Below are 22009 nucleotides of genomic sequence, written 5' to 3' on the forward strand. Positions count from 1 at the left end.
TCCCTATGTAATTTTCATTTTGTATTGAAAAGGTGGACCAATAATATATTATTTTACTCTATTGTAATCACAGTTCAATACGGATCTATCATTATGAAACTTATTTCTTTTAATCATGCCGTTGGCAGAAAACGATATTGATGAATCGTGTATTCGTAATTGGCGGAAGAAGGAATAACTTTTAAAAAGTAGTGGCGATCGCAGAGGGTTCCGCGGGCGGAGTGCAGCGTTTCCGGAAATTGAAGTACTCCTCCACAAATTTATGACAGAAAAACGTGAGTTAGGATACGGTGTTTCTAGTGAAATGTGTCAATTGAAAGCATTAAAGATCTCAAAAGAACTCAAAACACAGTTTTACTGCAAGCCGCGGATGGATCCGAAACTTATCGCAGAAAGGGATTGTGCATTTGGAGACATACGTCTATTTCACGTCTCCCTGGGGCATATGAAGAAGAATTAACGGTCTTTCAGCGTCACATTCATCTGAAGAAGCAAAATTCTTATTCGCTGTCACAAATTGAAAATGCTGACCAGACACCTGTCTATTTTGAAATGCCGTTGGAAAATAAAGTGGATACGACGGGTTCTAAAAGAGTAACCATCGGAACAGGTGGTAACGAAAAGCAACGATGCACGGTAATGTTCTGCGTATTAGCGGATGGAACCAAACTCCCTCCACATGTGGTTCTGAAAATGAAAACGCTTCCGAAGGGAAACTTGGCGTCTGGTGGTGGTGTTAGAACGCTAGAGTCCGGCTGGATGGACAGTGCGTTAGTTGAGGAGTGGGTGAAGTGCGTTTGGCATCATTGCCCAGGAGCTTTGTTACAAAAACGAAACATGCTTGTGTTGGTCAGTTACCAAGGACATACAACCGACGCCGTAAAAGACATGAGGAAAGGAAAAACCGATCTTGCAATAATTCCTGGAGGACTCACGTCTAATCTACAGCCATTGGACGTGTGAGTGACCCGGCCTTTCAAAATTGCAATGAAACAGTTGTACACCAAATGGACATCTGATGGTGATCACGCGTTAACACCAACCGGACAAGTGAAGAGTCCAGACGTGGGACTAATAAGCAGCTGGATGAAGACCGCAGGGGCGCGCATGCGATGAGAGAATAACTACAGCTGAAATGAAATACATGCGGCGAACAGCAGGAGTCACTAAGTGGGAACACAAAAGAAATACAGAAGTGCTGAATGACCTTAAAAGCAAACCTATATTGGAATACATCTATGAATACCAGAGAAACTGGCTAGAACACCTAAACAGGATGGACAGAAGCAGGATCCTCAAAGCAGTCATGAACTACTGCCCCGGTGGGAAGATATCTCTAGGACGCCCCAGGAAGAGATGGCGTGAAAATGCAAATCTTTTCTATAGACCGTAATGGTTCTGCTATAGGACTAATACATGAAAGGATGATGGTATATTTTTGTCCTCTTGTTCAGTTTGTGTGATAGGCTGATGACACTAAAAAATGTATTAGTGATGAAGGAAATGGATGATTTTCCCTTAACGTGCAAGATAAAATAAATAGTCTTCTCTCATTATCCCTTTCAGACCTGAACGAAAACTGGCGGTGTGAATTTTTGTTTGTACGTCAAAAACTGACTAAAATGCTCTTAAATACATATATTTTTAGTTTATTCTACAAAATAAAAATTAACATCTGAAAAAAAGCACCCACACAATTGTGCGTGTCAGGACTTACTTCACTACTTACAAAAAAGAAAAATTACCTCAATGTATGTGAATATACATATGTACATGATCAAATGTTCTATTTTACAGTGGGGAATAATTTAAAACAATTAAATCTTCGTTCAAACACAAGTAAACGTTACATTTTCTACATTGAGGAGTTTTGACATTACTGCCCTTTTGGCAGCAGCAGCCTGTCGTCAGACCTGAATGAAATTTGGAGGTGTCAAAACGTCAAAAACTTACTAAAATGCTCTCAAATACATGTTTTTACAGTTTATTTTACAAAATAAGAACTATCGGCTGAAAAACAGAACCCACACAATTGTGCGTGTCAGGACTCATTCACTACTTGCAAAAAACAAAAAATTAAAAAAAATCATCTCAGTACATGTGAATATGCAGATGTACATGATCAAATGTTCTATTTTACAGTGTGGAACGATTTTAAACAGTTAAAATCTTATACATTACATTTCTCATGTAGATTACGAGTTTTTCTTTCTCGGTCCTTTTTGCGACAGTACCCAGCACTCCTGCATGCATTGGCTGTAAGGAAACCTAGCCCGCACATATGTGCGGATCAACATTCAAAACCTCATGGTATTACGTACGATGTTGAAAGTTCACAATTTACGTTTGCTACACAATCTACACACTTCATAGATTACATTCTGATATTCAGTAAAGCTTCTAGATTAATATGAATGCAATAAATAAATACATACTTACTTTAGGCATTACTGCTTCCTGGTATATTGCTAATGAACTGTATTTTTAAACTCTTCTTCCTTCCCCCTGGTGGTCAAGTACTAAATAAAAACAGCTGAAGTACATGCTACGTGTCCCGCACAAGCACTGCAGTCCGGTCTAGCTCCAAGAAAACGTCAAATAAGCTCAGATATAAATAAAATACAAACCCGCACAATTGTGCGTACACGGTCTGAAAGGGTTATAAGGTGTACTGACAAGGCAGACTCAAGTAAAAACTATTTTAAATAGTTCTTTAATAGATTCAGACTAATCAATACAGGATCAAACATAATACCTATTATGGTTCAGTTTATCAACACTAATAAATATGTCAAAACCGGTACTACAATGAACATGTAACAATCCCGTGCAACAGAATTGTATTCTACTGAAAAGGTGGAACCCTTAAATTCAATTTACCTTTGTCATGTTGTATTACCACGATGCACAATTTGAAGACATTCCGATTTACCAGTTTCATAACATACGAGATTTTGACTGTGGGCCTCAAGACTCTGGTAAGAAGAATTCCATTTGCTACCAATTAGTGTCAGCAATGTATAACTTAATACTTCCAAAGGAAAAACAAGACACTTAGAATACAGCTGCAGAACTGTAAAATTGAATTAAGAAATACATACACAAGTCTCACTCCATCGCGAAGGTCTGACTCCAGAGAGCTGACAGCATAATTATATTCATGAAGGTAGGTCTGCTTATGCTTGACCAAATAGCCCACATTTCGTAGATGTTTAGTGATATCACCAATCCCAGACAGCAGATCTCGAGCAAAAGCCAACAAGATTTCACGACTTTCCTGGGGGAAAAAGAAAAAAGAAAAAAGAAATCAGTACAGAATATAACCAATATACTTAAGGAATATCTTGGAGGAAGAAACATTACTTCATTCCCTTAAATGAAGGTTCTTCCTACAAATGGCACACATCTTCAAAATTTAAAAAAATTAAAACAGGGCACTAATTGACACTGATTGAAATGATATGAATAGACATTGAATTAAAACTTACATAATGACTAATGAAATTATTCCTTGAAACAAAATTTATATTTTCCACCATTCAATATTCATCAATTGTAGTTACAAAATTACAAGACAGGAATTTTTTTACATAAAATCATTTTCAATTTTTCTGCTGTCAATGCACATATTGTGGTTTTGTTTATTCTCATTTTTCAAAAATCCAAAAACTGATTTGAAGTACTGTACATATTAATAAAAATAAAATTTAATTTATTTCTTAAATGTATTGCATTATGACCTTGAATGCATGTCCCAGCTTTCTCACACTCCATTCAAATGACAATCCTTTTTCTATATAATTATATATATTAATCTATATATTTAATTAATATAATTATTAATAATAATAATAATAATTATTATGTTCTTCAGTCATTGGTGTTTACTTTATTAACTCTGACTACTTAGAGTAAACCTTGTTAAGAAGTTTCCGCAGGGGACAACAAAAATGAACATGTTAAGAAAACATACTACTGAATATATAAGTCAAAACTATCCAACAGGGATATGAAAAAACTAGATAAATTTTTTTCTGACATGGAGGCATTTTACATTGTGTATCCGTGGGTACAGTGAAAATTTATATCTACAATTTCTCAAAATGAAAGTATTGTAAGGTGTGAAAATCACGAGAGAACAAGGCCGAGATGGTTCCAGGAATGCCTAAAAGATCTGAGGCAGATTGGTATTTCAGACCAAGAAATTCATGACAGGAACGCATTCAGAAGATTGGTAAACAACTATCAAGGTTTCAAAATGGCATCAACTTCCAGAAGACGGAAAGGACCTTTGTCTGAAGAGCATAAACAGGCACTCGTCGCTGGGCTCAGAAGATACGCGCAGGAAATCAAAGCCGGAACAAGAACAAGACCTAGACACCAAAATGAAGTTGGTTGTTACCACACCGTCCATAGAGGCCCAACTCAATGTATTAAAAAAAGTAACAAGTGCAATGAATGGTTTGAAGAACACCAATCAACAAATATGAAAACATATGCACGGAGGCCAATAAAAACAATCACGTATTATTGCAGATCACACTCTTTCTAAAACAAATGTTAGTAGAAGCCTTTTATTTTGGAACATTGGGTTATTAAACACTTTCTGGTCACACTCTTAGACAATGAATGTGTGACTTTTGTGCCTTGTGCGACAGGGACAGAATGACTTTGGCTGCCATTTTGAAAACTTCGACCAAGTCGAATCGATAAGAGTCGAAACTTGAAGGTGCGAGTTGTTGCGACCTCTGCGCGCTTAAAGATGCAGATACCAGTCCACTTTATGAAAGATTTTAATGTCTGCATTAGAAAGGAATTTCACTTTTTCCGTATCCATACCTAGGCTATCACAAGACAACACCACACTAGTCAATTTCACATGATTATGTTTCTAATCCAGATATAGGCTACTGTATCATGCGAAAAAACTTCACTGTACTACTCAACACAGAATAAACTTAACTTCTGAATGGAATACAAGCAACTGAGGTGACGGCTCTTCCGAGCTGTAAATCAAGTTTCTTTCACAAGGGATGACAGGGCTAGGAAAAATGTAATCGTACTCTTAGCAAGCGGTAATAGCGAAAACTCGTGATGCGGTAGGCATGTTTATATGTTCCTAATCGAGACACAGGCTACCGTATCATGCGACAAACATTCGCTAAATACAATGATAATTGGGACTTCGAATTTACGCCATGCTAAGCGGGGAAACGTGTTAAAGAGGAATGCACTAACAAGGTTTCACTGTATACAATACCAAATGTGAAGGCATATGCTCATTCTTGTTTGCAGCAATATGTTGCTGAAATTAGAGAAAAGTTTGCAAATTATTTAAAAAATTTCTGGTAAATAATGGGGGAAATGTAGATCAGTGATCTCAAGTTGCAGCATTAGGAGGTAGTAAATGGAGAATTACCACTTCACGTGCTACCTCTACGACTGTTTTTCAGGCGTACTAAATAGATGCCCAGAGAATTAAAGTAGTTTCTTCCCAATTAAGCTCATTACCAGTTCCATTACCTTGTAGGCCAACTATATTATCACAGAGAAATAAAGTGATTAAAGAGGAAGTGCAGGTTGCAAAGAAATAGTCAGGAAAGGTTAAGTAAGGAGAAACAAGGAACCTGCCAAGAAATTAAATTTAGAGAAGTCAGCTAAGGATAACATGATGGCAAGATAATAGGCACTCATTCCAGTTTTAGTAAGAAATGGAAAAGGTACAAGGTAGAAAAGGCTTTCAAGAAGAACATTGCAGAAATTATAAATGATCAACAGGGGTGTGTATGCGAGGATTTAATAATAATAATAATAATAATAATAATAATAATAATAATAATAATAATAATAATGCTATTTGCTTTACGTCCCACTAACTACTTTTTCGGTCTTCGGAGACGCCGAGGTGCCGAAATTTAGTCCTGCAGGAGTTTTTACGTGCCAGTAAATCTACCGACATGAGGCTGACGTATTTGAGCACCTTCAAATACCACCGGACTGAGCCAGGATCAAACCTGCCAAGTTGGGGTCAGAAGGCCAGAGCCTCAACCGTCTGAGCCACTCAGCCCAGCATGTGAGGATTTACAGACTGCAAAAATAGCAGTATGTAACGACAGTTTGATATAAGGATAATGTTCACATACTGTAGAGGAGGTGATTAATACTAGCGAATTATGGAAATTTACCTGTGATTAATGTACTTACAAAAAGGTGCAAAAGTTGAAAACTAGAAAAGCAGCTGGAAATAAGATTCTAGGAGATATACTGAAGACTATTGGACTGGATATAGTACCATTTCTAAAATACACAATTGATTGCTGTTTGCATGAAGGAGTTAGTAGCCTCTGTGTATAAAGTACAGGGTGATAAACATTAAACGATCGTCACCGAAAGACCTATCTATGTCGGTGCGACGTAAAGCAAATAGCAAAACACATTAAATGGATAATTACAGGCCAGTTGATTCAACATGCGTTATATGTAAGCTCTGGGAAAGCATTCATTCTGATAATATCAGAGGTTTGTAAAATTACGAACGGGTTTAATAGAAGGCAGTTCGGGTTTAGGAAAGGTTATTCCTGCGAGGCTAAACTTTTACCAGTGCTCTACCCAGAAATTTCCATCAGCCAGGTGGCAGGAATGAGCAGTTGGGCAGGGAATACTACGCAAAAAAATGAATGACAAATTTCAATTTATTTCCCCTCAGAGATTAACAATATAAGACAGGAAAATATTAACTGCAAAATTTAACTACAGTAAAACTCTTAAGAAGTTCCCGCATAAGAAGTTTTCCTGCCTAAGAAGTGTGATATTCTTGGTCCCTCGATCGGTTGCATTAAGATATATGTATATTTTTCCCGTTTAAAGTGTTCTGTTGTAAACAGTTAAACAGTTCAAATTTTAGAGCCCCTTGAGATAGAAAACATCCGCTCAAGGCAGCTCGTGGTTAGAACCCTCCACTCTCCGCGCAAGTTGAACCCTGTGTTAGACCGTTTGCGCCTGTCATTGAGCCTCTCCGGGCTTGCCAAGGCCATATGATGTGACACTATGACAACATGAACACCAAATGCTCGCTCTCACCTTGTGGAATTGAATCGGACCCATCAGTCGAAATTTCCACTCCACTGTTCACATCAAGCGGAATAGAATCTAATGGGACTATGCGGGAAACACACAGCACGCAATGGATGGTTAATAAAACTAATGTAGTAAGTTGCGTGCTGCAACAGGGTGAAGTCATTCATCGAGGTGGCCTCAACATTAATTAAATACCGAAAAATGTATTTGTCCATAACACAGCAGCTTCTTATGCATTACCGTACTGTATGTCAGGAATACATGTATGACAACTGTAGGGAATGCCACTTATAAAATTGTTCACGCTAAATACTGTATATTCCAAGTCATGTCAATTATCGTACCAACATATCGTATTGTATATGGACTCCAACATAATGATTCTGAAATAAGGTCAACTATAATTAGGAAATAAACTAAGTACCGTATAGGCCTAATCTACCCCAAAATTGAATATTCTAACCTGTTTAATTTTTCATTCCCTTGCTTATTTCTTTCCAGGCATTCTCTCTTACGTTGTTGCAATAATACTTATGGATCTTGTCGTAGAGGAAATTACGATTTGGAACTAAGATTTTAAGATTTTCTGTGTATTATTAGTTAGGTGAATAAACCATTACGAAACAAAGAAACTTCCCGACTGCAGGAAACAGCCGACTTGCCAGCTGATATATATTATGCCGCCAAACAGCTGGCCAAAAGATCCCGATTGTCTACGAAGTTGAATGAATGTTGATAACCAGCTGGGTGTCGGCGGGAGGGGCCTGACACACGCACACAGGGGCATTGTAATGCGTGTTGGCATAAAATTGAAAGTTACAGTATTTTTATTTTTACCTTTATACAAGCTAAACATTGTATTATCGTGTCACTCGTAATTATTACATTGCATTATTAGAACATAGCACAAGGATGAGGAGACATGAAATAAAATTTTCGCAGGGAAAGAAACTTTACGTTTAGATGTGCTTGTTTTGCTGCTGCACCTTTATCACTCGCACGTAATACCCCAATACTTTCCCATGCACTAATTTCTGCAACTTCGAACCTGCAGTTCTTTTCTTCATTACCTATAGCATGAAGAGGATTAAAGCAGCAAAACAAACTCAATACCGGCTTGTCCATGCAGTACTTGCAAAACAGCCAGAAACTACGCCCGTTGTCGTGACCACCTGAAGGAATGCAGGGGCGATATAAGCCTATGAATACGTTCTAAGGATCTCTAAGAATAAGTTGCCGGATTTCCTATTTGCTGCCATTAACTTGAAGCAGATGTCTGGCAGTGTGAGAAAGATAGAAAGCACATGCTAACGAACTGTAGTACACGTCTTTTCGTCTTGTAAGCCTAAGCTACGGATTGCCAAGTGTAGTGAAGCGCTGTAATTAGTGTGAATAGGAGTCAGTGAAGATAGCTGTACTTGAAATATCAACGTAAAAACGTTTTAAGTGAAAATGAGCAGAGCTCAGAGGAAAGTGATCAAGCAAAAGGCACTAACAATTAAAGACAAAGTGGAGATTACAAGGAAGGTGGAATCATCTACACTTTCCCGTGTTGCTTTGGTAAAGGAGCTGGGGATGATGCCGTCTACTTTGACTGGCATTACAACGAAGATAGAGATCTTGGCTTCTGCAGGGAAAACTTCAGCAAATTGCAAGAAAGCTAAATCTGGAAAGTACGATGAAGTAGAACAAGCTCTGCTAATGTGGTTTAAACACCAGCAAAGTTTAAACATTCCTTTGAGCGGGACTATTTTGAAGGAGAAAGCGGGTCTCACTACAAAACACGAGTGTCAAAGCTTCCCACTGCTCAAGAACTATCAATAGACTGAAGAAGCGAGAGCCAACAGGGACTAACGTATTTCAAAATTTTGTGACCCTCTGTGCCACAAACAGCCTGATAAACTCTGAACATGTTTTGCCTTTTAGAACTCTTATCAAGACAGTAATATAACTGAACCACGAAGTTCTCTAATTGGGCTGCTGCTTTTTGTGCACAGATATGTATGAGATGACATGAACAACCCAGGACATAAACAGACGAATGCCTGTCCTTCACAAATTGGTAACACCTTTATTTGCTCCCATCATTGTGTATGCATTGTCAGATGAAAAAGAAATGCAATTTTCCCATGGAATGGCTAAAGAAGACAATTCACTATTAATAACAGAAAATTCCCTCATCTGTATTGTCGGTACTCTCTAACAATGACAATAGAAGAGTTGATATTTGGCCTCCCTGAGCATTAAAGAAAGACAACTATAGGATCAAGTTTAACTGCATTTGAATCCGTACTACCATCAGTAGCAAAAAAAGGAGTTATTTGCAAAAGTTCACTTATTACCTTTCTTGCTTCAGTTACCGTGTATTGAACTAAAGCAGAGGTTTTAGTTCTTGCACAACCATATTTCAGAGATATTTTGGAGTCTGAGAACATTGATCTAAACGAATTTCCAGCATGGTCTGACACTGATAACAGAATATTATGCTCCAAAAGAAATGATGTGAACAGCAATTCTGCATTTGTCACCGCAGTTTCATTGCTTTTTACGTAGAACAATGAAACATACTGGTTTCATAATTTTGATTCACCGTATATGTGATGTTTCTTGGATTCTATGTGTCTTCTGGAATAGTCTTGTCCACCGTGAGCCACAGAGAAATCACACGAACACACACTGCAGAACACATGGTTTTCGCTAACACGTGAAGCAAGTAGGCATGGCCATTCCTTTGTGTAACTGTCTCTATATTTCTGTAACACTGCTGTCTTCTTACAAAATGCAATTTGACAATTGCTCCTTCATTTTACAAAACCAATCACTTCTTTTTGAATCAACGACTAGGATAATTAGAATTAAAATGAGCTTAATATACCACTCGTTCTACACACACAATGTACACACTGGAGAACAGCAGAGCAAGGATTAGCAAAGAGTAGAGCCTACTTCATGGCCAACTTGATGCATCATTCCCGCGTCATTCTAGCTAAGAGAGCAGCGTATATCTGTAGCTGGCCGGGATTTCAAAACGCTCATGGGAAACAAAAGGAAGTGAAGACCAAATAACTGCCAAATATGTTTAGTTGCCAACTTACAAACACTGAAATGAGGAGCGTTGACCAGTAATGCTCTATAAGGGATTGAACATTTTTTACTTCTTTCCTTTTTTTTTTTTTTTTGTAGAAATTAATTTTTATCGTGACAATGTTGCTTTTCCATAACAATTCCCCCCTTCGACCGTAATCACGAAGTGAAATTCGTTATCATTACGGACAATCCGTACTAGTTGGCACCTCTGGAAACCTGGAATAACAGTATTCTAAACTCCTAGTGTTCCACTTGGAGTTCATAGCCAAGTGATACCAGGGATTTCCACTCGTTTGCTCGGGTTTGTGATATACGGAATAGAATGCTCACATGCAATTCCACGCTAATCCAGACACCGCTCGCACGTGACACTATGTGATAGTCAAGCTAAACATTTGAACTCTGATGTAATTGATACTGTTATGCTGACAATAGTGAAGATTTATCACTTAAAGTTTTACAGTGTTTACATGTTAATTTGGAGCACCCAATGACTCATAATATTATGTAACTAGCACATATGTAGTGTATGTTAACCCGGTGGTCTGTAAAAATGGCAGGGTGGTGCGTCCATTAAAAAGGTCCTGGGGAGAACACTGTTTTAGGATTCCAGCAAGATACAGCAGATATTTTAGATTGAGGGAGTCATGTGGACTGTATCACTACTGACCTATCCCAGGACTTAAAACTGAATAAATCATGGAAGATTATTCACGAAAATGAGGGCTATAGGACTTGACAAAAGTGTGATTGAATGTGATGTGATGTTCCTCGGTAATGTTTGGCTTTTAAACTTGTAAAAGCTCTGCAGAGCTAGGTGTCCCATAACAGACTACACGAGACGAAATGTGGAAACATTTATGCCGTTCATGTTATCGCCCATCCTTGGTGAATGAGTATTTAATATAAAGGTACCTTTTACCCAACCTCTGCTATATATAAAGTTAACCTCATACCATAAAAGTCCAACTACACTAGGCTTTTTAATTCAGACAAGCATACGAAAACCTGAATCTGTTTTTAAACAACTGACTTTACACCGCACCGACACAGATAGGTCTTATGGCAACGATAGGACAAGAAAGGGATAGGATTTATTTATTTATTTATTTATTTTATTTATTTATTTTATTTATTTATTTTATTTATTTATTTATTTATTTATTTATTTATTGACTTTAGCAGTGGCAAAGTTAGGGCTCGTGGCCCTCTCTTACACTTAACCACATAATTGATCTACAGATAATACATATATAAAAGAAATGTACTATTCTATCATAAAATCAAAGATAAGCTAAAAATTACAGATTTGGACAACATATAATGAAGAAAGAAAGCAGAGTTCAACAAATAAAACAGAATAAAATTCGGAGCATATAGATAATGAGAAAGAGACAAATTCATAATGAGAAAGTAAGATGCAAACTGAAAAAATAAGCAATACATAAAGAGAACAATAAGTAATAAAGTAAATGGAAATATAAGTATGGCAATACTGTAGAAGTGATCTATGTACACGAGTAAGAAGCTAAATATTATGTACATTACATTACACTATAATAATAATAATAATAATAATAATAATAATAATAATAATAATAATAATCACAATCACACAACCTATCATACGTCATCATACACACGAAACAGTCCGCGGTATTCAACAGGTAATCTCTGCATGCAATCTTAAATTTCGATATCAAGTCTGAGTTCCTGACAGCAGCTGGGAGTGAATTCCAAAGTCGTGACCCAGCCACAACGAAGGATCTGTTATATATTGAGGAGTGGTTGACGGGAATAGCGAGGGAAGTGCCAGATCTAGTGTTACAATTATGGAATGAGGATAATAAATGGAATTTTGAAGAGATGTATTTGGGTAGATTTTCCTTCTGAGTTCGATATAATAACGTAAGTATGTGGAATTTCCGTCGCCTCTTGGGTTTCAGCCAGGAAAGAAATGTGTAGCTAGGGGTTATGTGAGCATCGAACTCAAGTTAAAAACAAATCGAAGACCAGAGTTCAGTGCTCGTTGAAGTTTCATAGTTTGTTCACGAGTTGCATCAATGAGGACAATGTCGCAGTAGTCAAGTATTGGTAGTATCAAAGTTCGGAGTAGTTTTATCTTTACATCTTGAGGCAAAATGTCCTTATGTCGTTTCAGGAGGTGTAGCGTCGCGTACATCTTTCTAGATGTATTTCTTACGTGTACAGACCCGTCAAGAGTTTCAGTCAGGATCATACCTAGGTTCTTCACTTCCTTACTGAACGGGATTACGATGGCATTTAATGCCACCGGAGGAATAGCATAATTTTTATACATTATGTTTAATAATTTCTGAGAACCGATAATTGTTTGAGTTTTTTTTGGGTTGAGGAGGAGAGAGTTTTCACTGGCATACACACCGAGTTGTTGAAGGTCGGAGTTAATATCTCTTATTGCATTCGATATATCGTTTATATGAACGTGGTAGTAAATTTGGAGGTCGTCGACAAAGAGGTGATATCTATCATGCTTTATTTTAGAGGAGACATCATTTATGTAGAGGACAAACAAAAGGGGACCTAGAACAGAACCTTGGGGGGTTCCTGCCTTCCGGAGTCGCCACTGAGAAGCAGTATCTTGTACTGTAACACATTGCATACGATCTGTAAGATATGCGGTGAAAAATTTTAAAGCAACATTACCGAAGAACGATTTGAGCTTCATCAGCAATGTCTGGATGTTTATCGTGTCAAAAGCACTGCTGAAGTCAAGGAGTGTGAGTATTGTCACTTGTCTCTTCCATTGCTTGTCTGATGTCCTCAGTCACTGAGTAAGGCCAGTGGCTGTGCTATGACCCTTCTTGAAGCCAGGTTGCAGGGGGTCAAGAAGAGAGTGAGCCTGAAGGTATTCCAATATTTGCGCATGTACCAACCGTTCTAACGCTTTGGAGAGAGCAGGGAGAATCGAAATGAGATGGGATTCGCATAGGAGTTCGAACCTGAGTTTTTTAGGAAGTGGAATTACACTGGCGTACTTCCAAATTGTCGGTAATGTGCCGTTTTTGAGACAGTAATTAAAAATATGGGTGAGAATGGGTAGAATAGCGCCAATAATATTATGTATGAAAGTAATAGGAATTTCATCAACACCGCTTGCTTTGGATTTAATAGAATACAAGACTTCCGTAACTTCATTAGTGCTGACGATACGAAAGGCAAAGCAGGGGCGATTTTGTGGGACAGGTGCTTGGACGTTATTTACGTGTGGTCTGTTAAGCGGATTAGAATGAGCTCTCTTCCATGAAATACTCATTTAGATCGTCGAGTGGAATGTCAGGTACCTGAAGCTGTTCATGTGTTTTTCCTATGCCCATGGCTCGGAGATGCCTCCAGGCACTAGTCGTGTTTAGGTTACTTACTGATTCGCGAACACATTTAAATTTAAGATTACGGATGATCTGTTTAGTTTTATTCCTAATTATTCTATACTGTTCACAATCATTTGGGTCCTGAGTACGTTTGTAATGTCGGTAGAGAGCATCACGTTGAGACGACATTTTTAACTGCAGGGATTAGCCATGGATTAGGTTTGCGGGATATTCTGATCTGTCTTTTCGGTGCATGTTTGTTGTATAGATTTTGTATTAATGGATTAAATGTATTTATTTTTTCATCAATGTCTGTCAGATTTAAAATGCTATTCCATGGAAGATTGTAGGCATCGTGTCTTAATTCATAGATGTCTATCTTTCATATTCCTGCACGTTATATACCTAGGTTTATATTTTGGAACGTGAAGAGAGTACGCAAGAAATATAAGATCGTGGGTGGACACGCCCGGTACTGAAATTTGTCCGTGGCTTATCACTTTCTGAGGGTTGTTTGTTACTTTGAGATCTATTAAGGTGTGGGAAGGAAATGATGTTGGCAGTACGTACATGGTTTGTAGGGTCAGAGGGAAGGATAGTCAAGTCATATGAGGAAAACAAGTCTTCTAGTTTCTTAGTATCATATTTCTTCGTTGTAATGAAGTCGCCTAATATAATGATATGTTGATAGGCTGGTAGCAAGTTAAGTAGGTGCGTTTCACACTCTGACAAGTAAGATACTTTAGGTGGTCGGTAAACCACTCCAATAAGTATTTTCTGTCCACTAGCAACTACTTCAACGAACATAAACTCCGTTCTCGGCAATTCACCGGTCGATGAGGTACAAATGACACGGCTCTTCAGGTCATTTCTACAGTAGAGAACAATACCTCCACCCCTCTTACTTGTACGATCATGGCGGTAGAGGTTATAGCCATCAAGACGAACCACGTTGTTTGGAATTGATGGCGATAACCAGCTTTCACCAATACCTATCAAATGGACGCTATTTTTGTTAAATATAGCCTGAATTTCGTCAATGTGTGCGGGCAAGCTTAGGCTGTTCAAGTGACAACACTGGAGAGTATGAGGATATAGTGAAAGTTCTTGTTTCAAAAGGTTACCGGCATCTATGTTCTGCGAAGGAGTGAGGGGTGTGCTATTCTTAGAGGTCATTGTCATGAGGAAATACCGTAGCCACCTGACTAACGGGCATACTTTAACCGAGACCAAAAAAAATCTTACCTGGATTTCCTGAAGAAATGGACTGCTGACTCGTTAAGGCACCATACACACACACACACACACACACACACACACACACACACACACACACACACACACACACACGTAAATCTAATAATAATAATAATAATAATAATAATAATAATAATAATAATAATAATAATAATAACAACAACAACATTTACTAGGCACATCACAATTGTCATATCACTCCGATAATCCACCTAACCGCCCCATATGTAAGTTCAGTTCATTAGGTGAGCTAATGTGGAGCTTTTTCCCAGTCTTCTAAACGAATGATAATGAGGCCGTCCTGCGTCAAAACTCGCCGCATACCCCAGAAGTCCCGAGCTTTACGCAGTACGTCTTTCCTTGTGGTTGTCGGGGATTTGGTTATTAATAATTTGGTACCTTTAAAAGCTCGCTTGGCGCGCCAGAAGGAGTGGGAAGGAAGCTGCCGTGGCCTTAAGGTACAGATGGTGCGAAAATGGGAAACCACGGGAAACTATTTTCAGGGCTGCCGGCAGTGAGGTTCGAACCCACTACCGTATTTACTTGCATATTAGGTCCTTATTATTCCACTTTTACAGCCAAAAAAAAGTAAAAGGCGGTCCAAAATGCAATAACCTCAAAATTTTGTGCAGTGAGCACATGACTTCTAGGCTATAAGAGCTATAAATTGTACATGCAAACATTCTATACTACCTTCTTTAACAAACTTTATGTATTTGAGTTATACTGGCTATTTTTGTTGGAGGGCAGTACTTCTAAATGTAAAAAGACAAATGGTGAACACGACTTAAGCCTACATATAAAGTAAATATAGCCAGTTTTAGTTACTCATATCACGTCATTCCTTTCACCTCAATTCCTCCGATAAGGTTGACGTCAGGAACTGCATACGGTCGTAAAAACTCTCTACAAAGATTAATTTCGCTTCATACTCGACCCCGTATATAAGGGATAACTGTATCGTATTATCATATTACGCAATGTTGATACAAAATAACTTAATGGCCAGTCATTTGTCTCAGTCAGTTGAGCAGTAGGCCTACCACACAGTAAACCTGGGGCCTATTCCACAAACGAACTTTGCAACTTTTCACTTTGCAGTTCAGATTTTGTTCCACCATCACTTCAGATTTAATTTGCAAAGTGAAAAGTTAGGAATCTTTTTGTTACTGCACATATCGCATTAACAATTAGATCTAGATATTATGTCATTTATTTGTGTTTTTTCATATCTAAATTATCGTATTTCATTTATGAAATGTATTTATTAATGAAGTTGTGAATAGATGGCAGCACCTCGCTTCCGGGACTGTTTTCTGGCGCGAGTGACTGGCTAGGGACACAAGGAGAAGCACGTCAGACATGCCGCGAGTAACATGTGGAGACAACAGTCTCATAAAATAATGTAATTGCACAACAGTACCAACATTTTTCAAGTGCAGCCAAAACATTGGCACAATAACAATTACATCCTTTCAAGTGTAAAGAATATTTCTAGTGTTTTTTAGTGTCAGTGCGTACCTCATGTGTAAATATATAATTGTAAATGTACAAGAAGTACTTACAGTACTAGTGTATTTTTATGTGGTTATCAAATGCGACCACCAGAGGTAAGGTTAGATCGGAAACAAAACAACAATTTCATCTCGGTCAAACATTTTGGTCCTCTCGACCGGATCTCCGAGCTTTTTTTTTTTTTTTTTTTTGCTAGCGGCTTTACGTCGCACCGACACAGATAGGTCTTATGGCGACGATGGGATAGGAAAGGCCTAGGAGTTGGAAGGAATCGGCCGTGGCCTTAATTAAGGTACAGCCCCAGCATTTGCCTGGTGTGAAAATGGGAAACCACGGAAAACCATCTTCAGGGCTGCCGATAGTGGGATTCGAACCTACTATCTCCCGGATGCAAGCTCACAGCCGCGCGCCTCTACGCGCACGGCCAACTCGCCCGGTCCTTTTTATGTGACAACAAACAGTGCATTTACAGTGACTTGATTATGCCGATAATATTGTGCGATGTATCGTGGTGCAATTTATGACACAATTCGCCACATGGCTGATTTACGCGCGAACTTGCGCCGCTAAATCAGAGCTACCAACCGCGCCGGTCAAATCTTCTATCTGAGGAAAGTACAACCTGTGGACTGCTGGCAGTAGCAACCCTGAGTCATGTCAAGATGGCTTCTTGATGACAACTACTACCCACACCTTACAAGGTCAGATCCAATTCATATATTTATTCCTAATCCTTTCATTATGGCAGAGGAGAGTATTAAAATTCTAATACACAAACGAGGTGTAATAAAGGGCAGCGTAACACGAATTAAAAACTTCGTAGATGGGTTTAACAGTGAGCAGGGAATTGTGGCTATTATCTCTCGTAGAGCAAGTTTAGAGGAATTGAAACAAAAGTATGAGGACATTCAATCCCAGCTAGAAATCAGTAAGGAGGGAGAAACATACGAAGCAGATAGAGAAATATTTGAAGACACATCATCAGATCAAGGTCGACAGACAGAATAATCACCCAGCATGAAATAACAGGTCTTTCCAGACACTCCAGTCAAGGGAATATCTCAGTAAACAATAATTACAATGGGGAGCACATCAAATTACCTACTATTACACTGAAATCATTTGGAGGCGAGTACAAAGACTGGAGAGGATTTCACGATTCTTTTGTATCTATGATCCATAACAATCAAGATTGCACGATATTCAGAAATTTCACTACTTAATTAGCAGTTTAAGAAACGAACCTCTTTCAATTGCACAAAGTCTCCCTCTAACTGCTGAAAACTACAGCATAGTTTGGCAAAGGTTAATAGACAGGTTTCAAAACAACAAATTAATTTCGTCAATTCACATTAAATGGATATCAGAGCAAGACTCAATCCAGAAAGAATGCCAATTCTCTCAGAGAGGCTATAAACACAAGTCAGGCCAATGTGAAGGCATTACAGGCCCTTGACTTAGGTGTTTCAATTTGAAGATTTATTATTGTCACAATTGTTAATCAAACTAGACCCAGCAACTAGGAAGGCATGGGAAATACACACTTCAGGTTCTGAGTTAGAATCTCTGGAGGCGTTGTGGACATTTTTAGAAAAGAGATGTTTAGCACTTGAGGCAATCAAGCCAGGTACTCCAGTTCAGCAGATTAAACAGTCAATCAGAACTACACCCAAACATCAAGTAAGCAATCTGCATGCTAGTGTTAATTACCAATGTGTACTCTGTAAGGGCTCACACTACCTATATAAGTGAGAGTCCTTCGAAGGCTCAATGTCCATGAGAGACAATGTTGTGAGATTATAAATTATGCTTTAACTGCTTGGGCAATAATCATGTCAATTAGTGCCAATCAGGCTCGTGTAAGATGTGCGGAAAATATAATTCACTATTGCATGATGACACCAGACGTGACCACAGCAGACCAATGCTTAGCTCACGGGAAACAGAGAACACAGTTCGCGCCAGGCAGTAGCTAATCACACAACCCGTTCAACAGATGTTATTCATTGCGCTGTCAAGCAATCCGATCTGTCTACAGTCTTGATATCAACAGTGATAGTCAAGGTTGAAGACATTCACAGTAATATGCATGAGGCTAGATGTCTTTTGGATTCAGGTTCTCAAACGAATTTCGTGAGTGAAGAACTACCTCTATTACGCCTCAGGAAACAAAAACATGTTACACCAGTGACTGGAATTAATGGTGCAGGAGTTCACACCTCACACTGCATTACAGTTCATTTGCAATCTGTGGTCAGCCCTTTCAATATAGATGCCACATGCTTAGTGCTACCAAAGATTACAAACAATTTGCCAAGTAGAAAAATCAACACCTCAAGATGGAATCTACCCACCAAATAAAATATGCAGACAGAAATTTCCACATTCCAAGCAAGATCGATTTGCTACTCTGTGCAGACATATTCTTTAAGGTTATATTGGAGGGCAAGAAAACTCGTGATGGGTATCCAACATTGCAGAATACGAAACTGGGTTGGGTAGTAGCTGGTCAGGCACCCACACAACAACACCAAGGGGAACATGCAACATCACTATTCATCCAGGAAGACCAATTAGAGACACAGCTTAAAAGATTCCGGGAAACAGAAGAACTGAATATGCCACCAATCACCAAAGAAGAAAGAGATTGCGAAGAACACTTCACCAAGAACACAACGCAAGATGCTACAGGAAGGTTCCGAGTTTGACTGCCACTTAAACAGACTTCATCGCAGTTAGGGAATTCATACCCACAGGCAGTAGTGAGATTCTACAGTATTGAGAAGAAACTTAATCGTGATCCCAAATTAAGAGAAGAATATTCAGCATTCATGAATGAGTATCTGAAACTTGGCCATATGAAACCAGTACCCACGTGCACTGAAGATGGAGGATACTTCATGCCACATCATGCCGTATTCAAATCAACAAGTACCAGCACTAAAAAACGTGTTGTCTTTGATGCGTCTGCTAAAACTGACAGTGGCGTATCTTTGAAGGACAAGTTACTCGTAGGTCCTACCATACAAGACGACCTGCATTCTAATGTACTACGTTTCAGATCACACAAGATTGCTCTTAAATGACAAATGACATAGTAAATAGGAAAGGTGAAACTAAGAGAAATTGTAACAATTTTCAAAATTCATATATACTTGTTATATTATACCATGGTACCATCAATTAACGTTTGGCACCGCTGAAGAAGAGAGTGGTGGCTCTCGAACAATGTACATGTACGGTAATAAAATAAAATTGTATAAGTATTGACAAGGCGGTGAAAATATTTTACAGAAATTTGAATATAAGTCAATACGGACCAATATGGTGAAAATCATCAAGATTGCTCTTGTCGCAGATATTACCAAAATGTATCGACAAATACAAGTTGACGAGGACATGAAACTACAACGAATACCATGGAGAAACACTAGCACCGAACCACTCCAGTGTTATGAACTCACGACAGTTACTTACGGAACAGCAAGTGCTCCCTTTCTCGCTGTGAGATGTTTGAAACAGTTAGCTGATGAAGAGTCGAAGGAATTTCCACAAGCAACAGCTGTCCTTAGAAAGGATTTTTATGTTGATGACCTCTTAACCGGAGCCAGTACTGAATCAGAAGCCATTTGCTTACAGCAAGAATTAGAGGCATTACTGTTAAGGAGGATTTGAACTTAAGAAATTGTGTTCTAACAGCAGTAAGGTCATGTCAAAAATACCAGAAGAAAATAGAGAAACCAAACCACCACTTCAACTGGACAATGCAGACACAGTAAGAACATTGGGAATACTCTGGCATCCTTCTACAGACCAATTTCAATTCGACATAACTGTTAAAAGGGTGTCCCATGCAACCAAGAGAAGTGTACTCTCAACTATTGCTGCAATTTTTGACCCTTTGGGCTTATTAGGTCCAGTTATTCTCTCATGCAAGGTCTTTATGCAACAACTCTGGACTTTTCAATTAAAATGGGACCAAGACCTGCCAAGTCAGCTTCTTAACACTTGGAATGCAATTTACTCGCAATTACCAGAACTTAATGATATAAAAATCGACAGGTACATTTTAAGTAAGACTAAAGTTGTAAATTGTTAATTACATGGTTTCTGTGATGCTTCAGAACGTGCTTACGGGGCGTGCGTATACATTCGTACCACAGATGAACAAGGGCTTATTTCATGCAATTTGATATGCTCTAAATCAAGAGTCGCTCCACTTAAACAATTGTCAATTCCACGCTTAGAATTGTGCGGCGCTCTCCTGTTAGCAAGATTACATAAGCGAATGTTCACGAGTCTCAACCTGGATATTGTATTCATGCGTGGACAGACTACAATTGCCTTACAATGAATTTCGTCACCGTCGACAAGGTGGAAAACATTCGTCGCCAACTGGGTCTCTGAAATCCAGGACACGGCTGAAAACTACACATGGCATCCTGTATCTACACAACAGAATCCAGCTGACATTGTCGCGAGGAAGCGAGCATCAAGCATTAAAATTACACAACCTCTGGTGGCATGGACCGTCCTGGTTGTGACAGCCTGAAGAATTATGGCCAATCAGTACTGCAGAATGTACCTCAGAAGCACTTGAAGCCAAACCCACTACATGTGCAATCAACAGCTGCAATAATGAAGACATCCACAACAAGCTTTTCCTTGTTATCAAGAATGAAACGTATCTTTGCGTACTGTAAAAGATTCATCTATAATGTACAGCATGCTTATGCGAAGATTACAGGAAATCCAAGGACGGAAGAATGCAACAATGCACTACTTCGCTGTGTACTATATATTCAACACCAGGAATTTCAGAAGGAAATTCAATACCTTCAACTGAAAAAAGTTGACAAGAGAAGTCAGTTAAAATCTCTCGCTCCTTTTCTTGTAATGTCTCAGAGTGGGCGGGCGATTACGTAATTCAGACGCAGCATATGACCAGAAACATCAGTTTATATTACCAGCACATCACCATGTCACAATTTTAATTATTCGTGATGAACACTTAAGATTACTACATGCTAGCACACAGCTACTAGTTGCATCACTTAGAATGAAGTATTGGATTCCTCACGCCAAGACAACTGTCTAAGGTGTCATTCGCAAATGTGTGACATGTTTCAGGTTCAAGGCCGAGAGCTCATTGCAGTTGATAGGCCAGCTGCCTGTTGAAAGAGTTAAGCCCACTCGTCCTTTCCTATATAGCGGTGTAGACTTTGCGGGACCCTTCTTCATTAAACAAGGTTCTCTACGTTGTAACACGAGAGTAAAATGTTACGTTGCACTTTTTGTCTGCTTAGCCACCAAGGCCATTCACTTGGAACTTGTAAGCAATTTAACCACTGAAGCCTTCATTGCTGCCTTAAGGAGAATGATAGCCCGGAGAGGAAAGGTACTTCAACTTCAGTGACAATGGTTCATCATTCATCGGAGTCAGAAATCAACTTCAAGAACTTCACGAATTATTCCAATCAGAGCAACACCAACGTGAGATTGATAATGCTGGAATCCAAGAAGGATTTACCTGGAAATTCATTCCTCCACGACCACCATATTTCGGAGATCTTTGGGAAGCTGGGGTGAAATCTATGAAATTTCATCTTACTAGAGTTACCAAGCACACTCACTTGACATTCGAAGAAATGACTACTCTTCTGTCACATTTTAAATCCACTTCAAATTCACGTCCAATCACTCTCCTGAACAATGACCCAAAT

The 22009-nt window shown here is 38.7% G+C and overlaps 1 protein-coding gene across 1 annotated transcript in view; it reads right to left on the reverse strand.

Moving 5' to 3' along the window:
* Window positions 1–22009, reverse strand: part of LOC136875848 (abnormal spindle-like microcephaly-associated protein homolog) — a 277845-nt gene that overhangs the window by 104929 nt on the left and 150907 nt on the right. Inside the window, exon 8 of the mRNA XM_068228216.1 lies at window positions 3102–3277. Coding sequence (XP_068084317.1) covers window positions 3102–3277 — 176 coding nt within the window. The remainder of the gene's footprint in view (window positions 1–3101; window positions 3278–22009) is intronic.

Source organism: Anabrus simplex, chromosome 6 (genome assembly GCF_040414725.1).
Source record: "Anabrus simplex isolate iqAnaSimp1 chromosome 6, ASM4041472v1, whole genome shotgun sequence".
Lineage (NCBI taxonomy): Eukaryota > Metazoa > Arthropoda > Insecta > Orthoptera > Tettigoniidae > Anabrus > Anabrus simplex.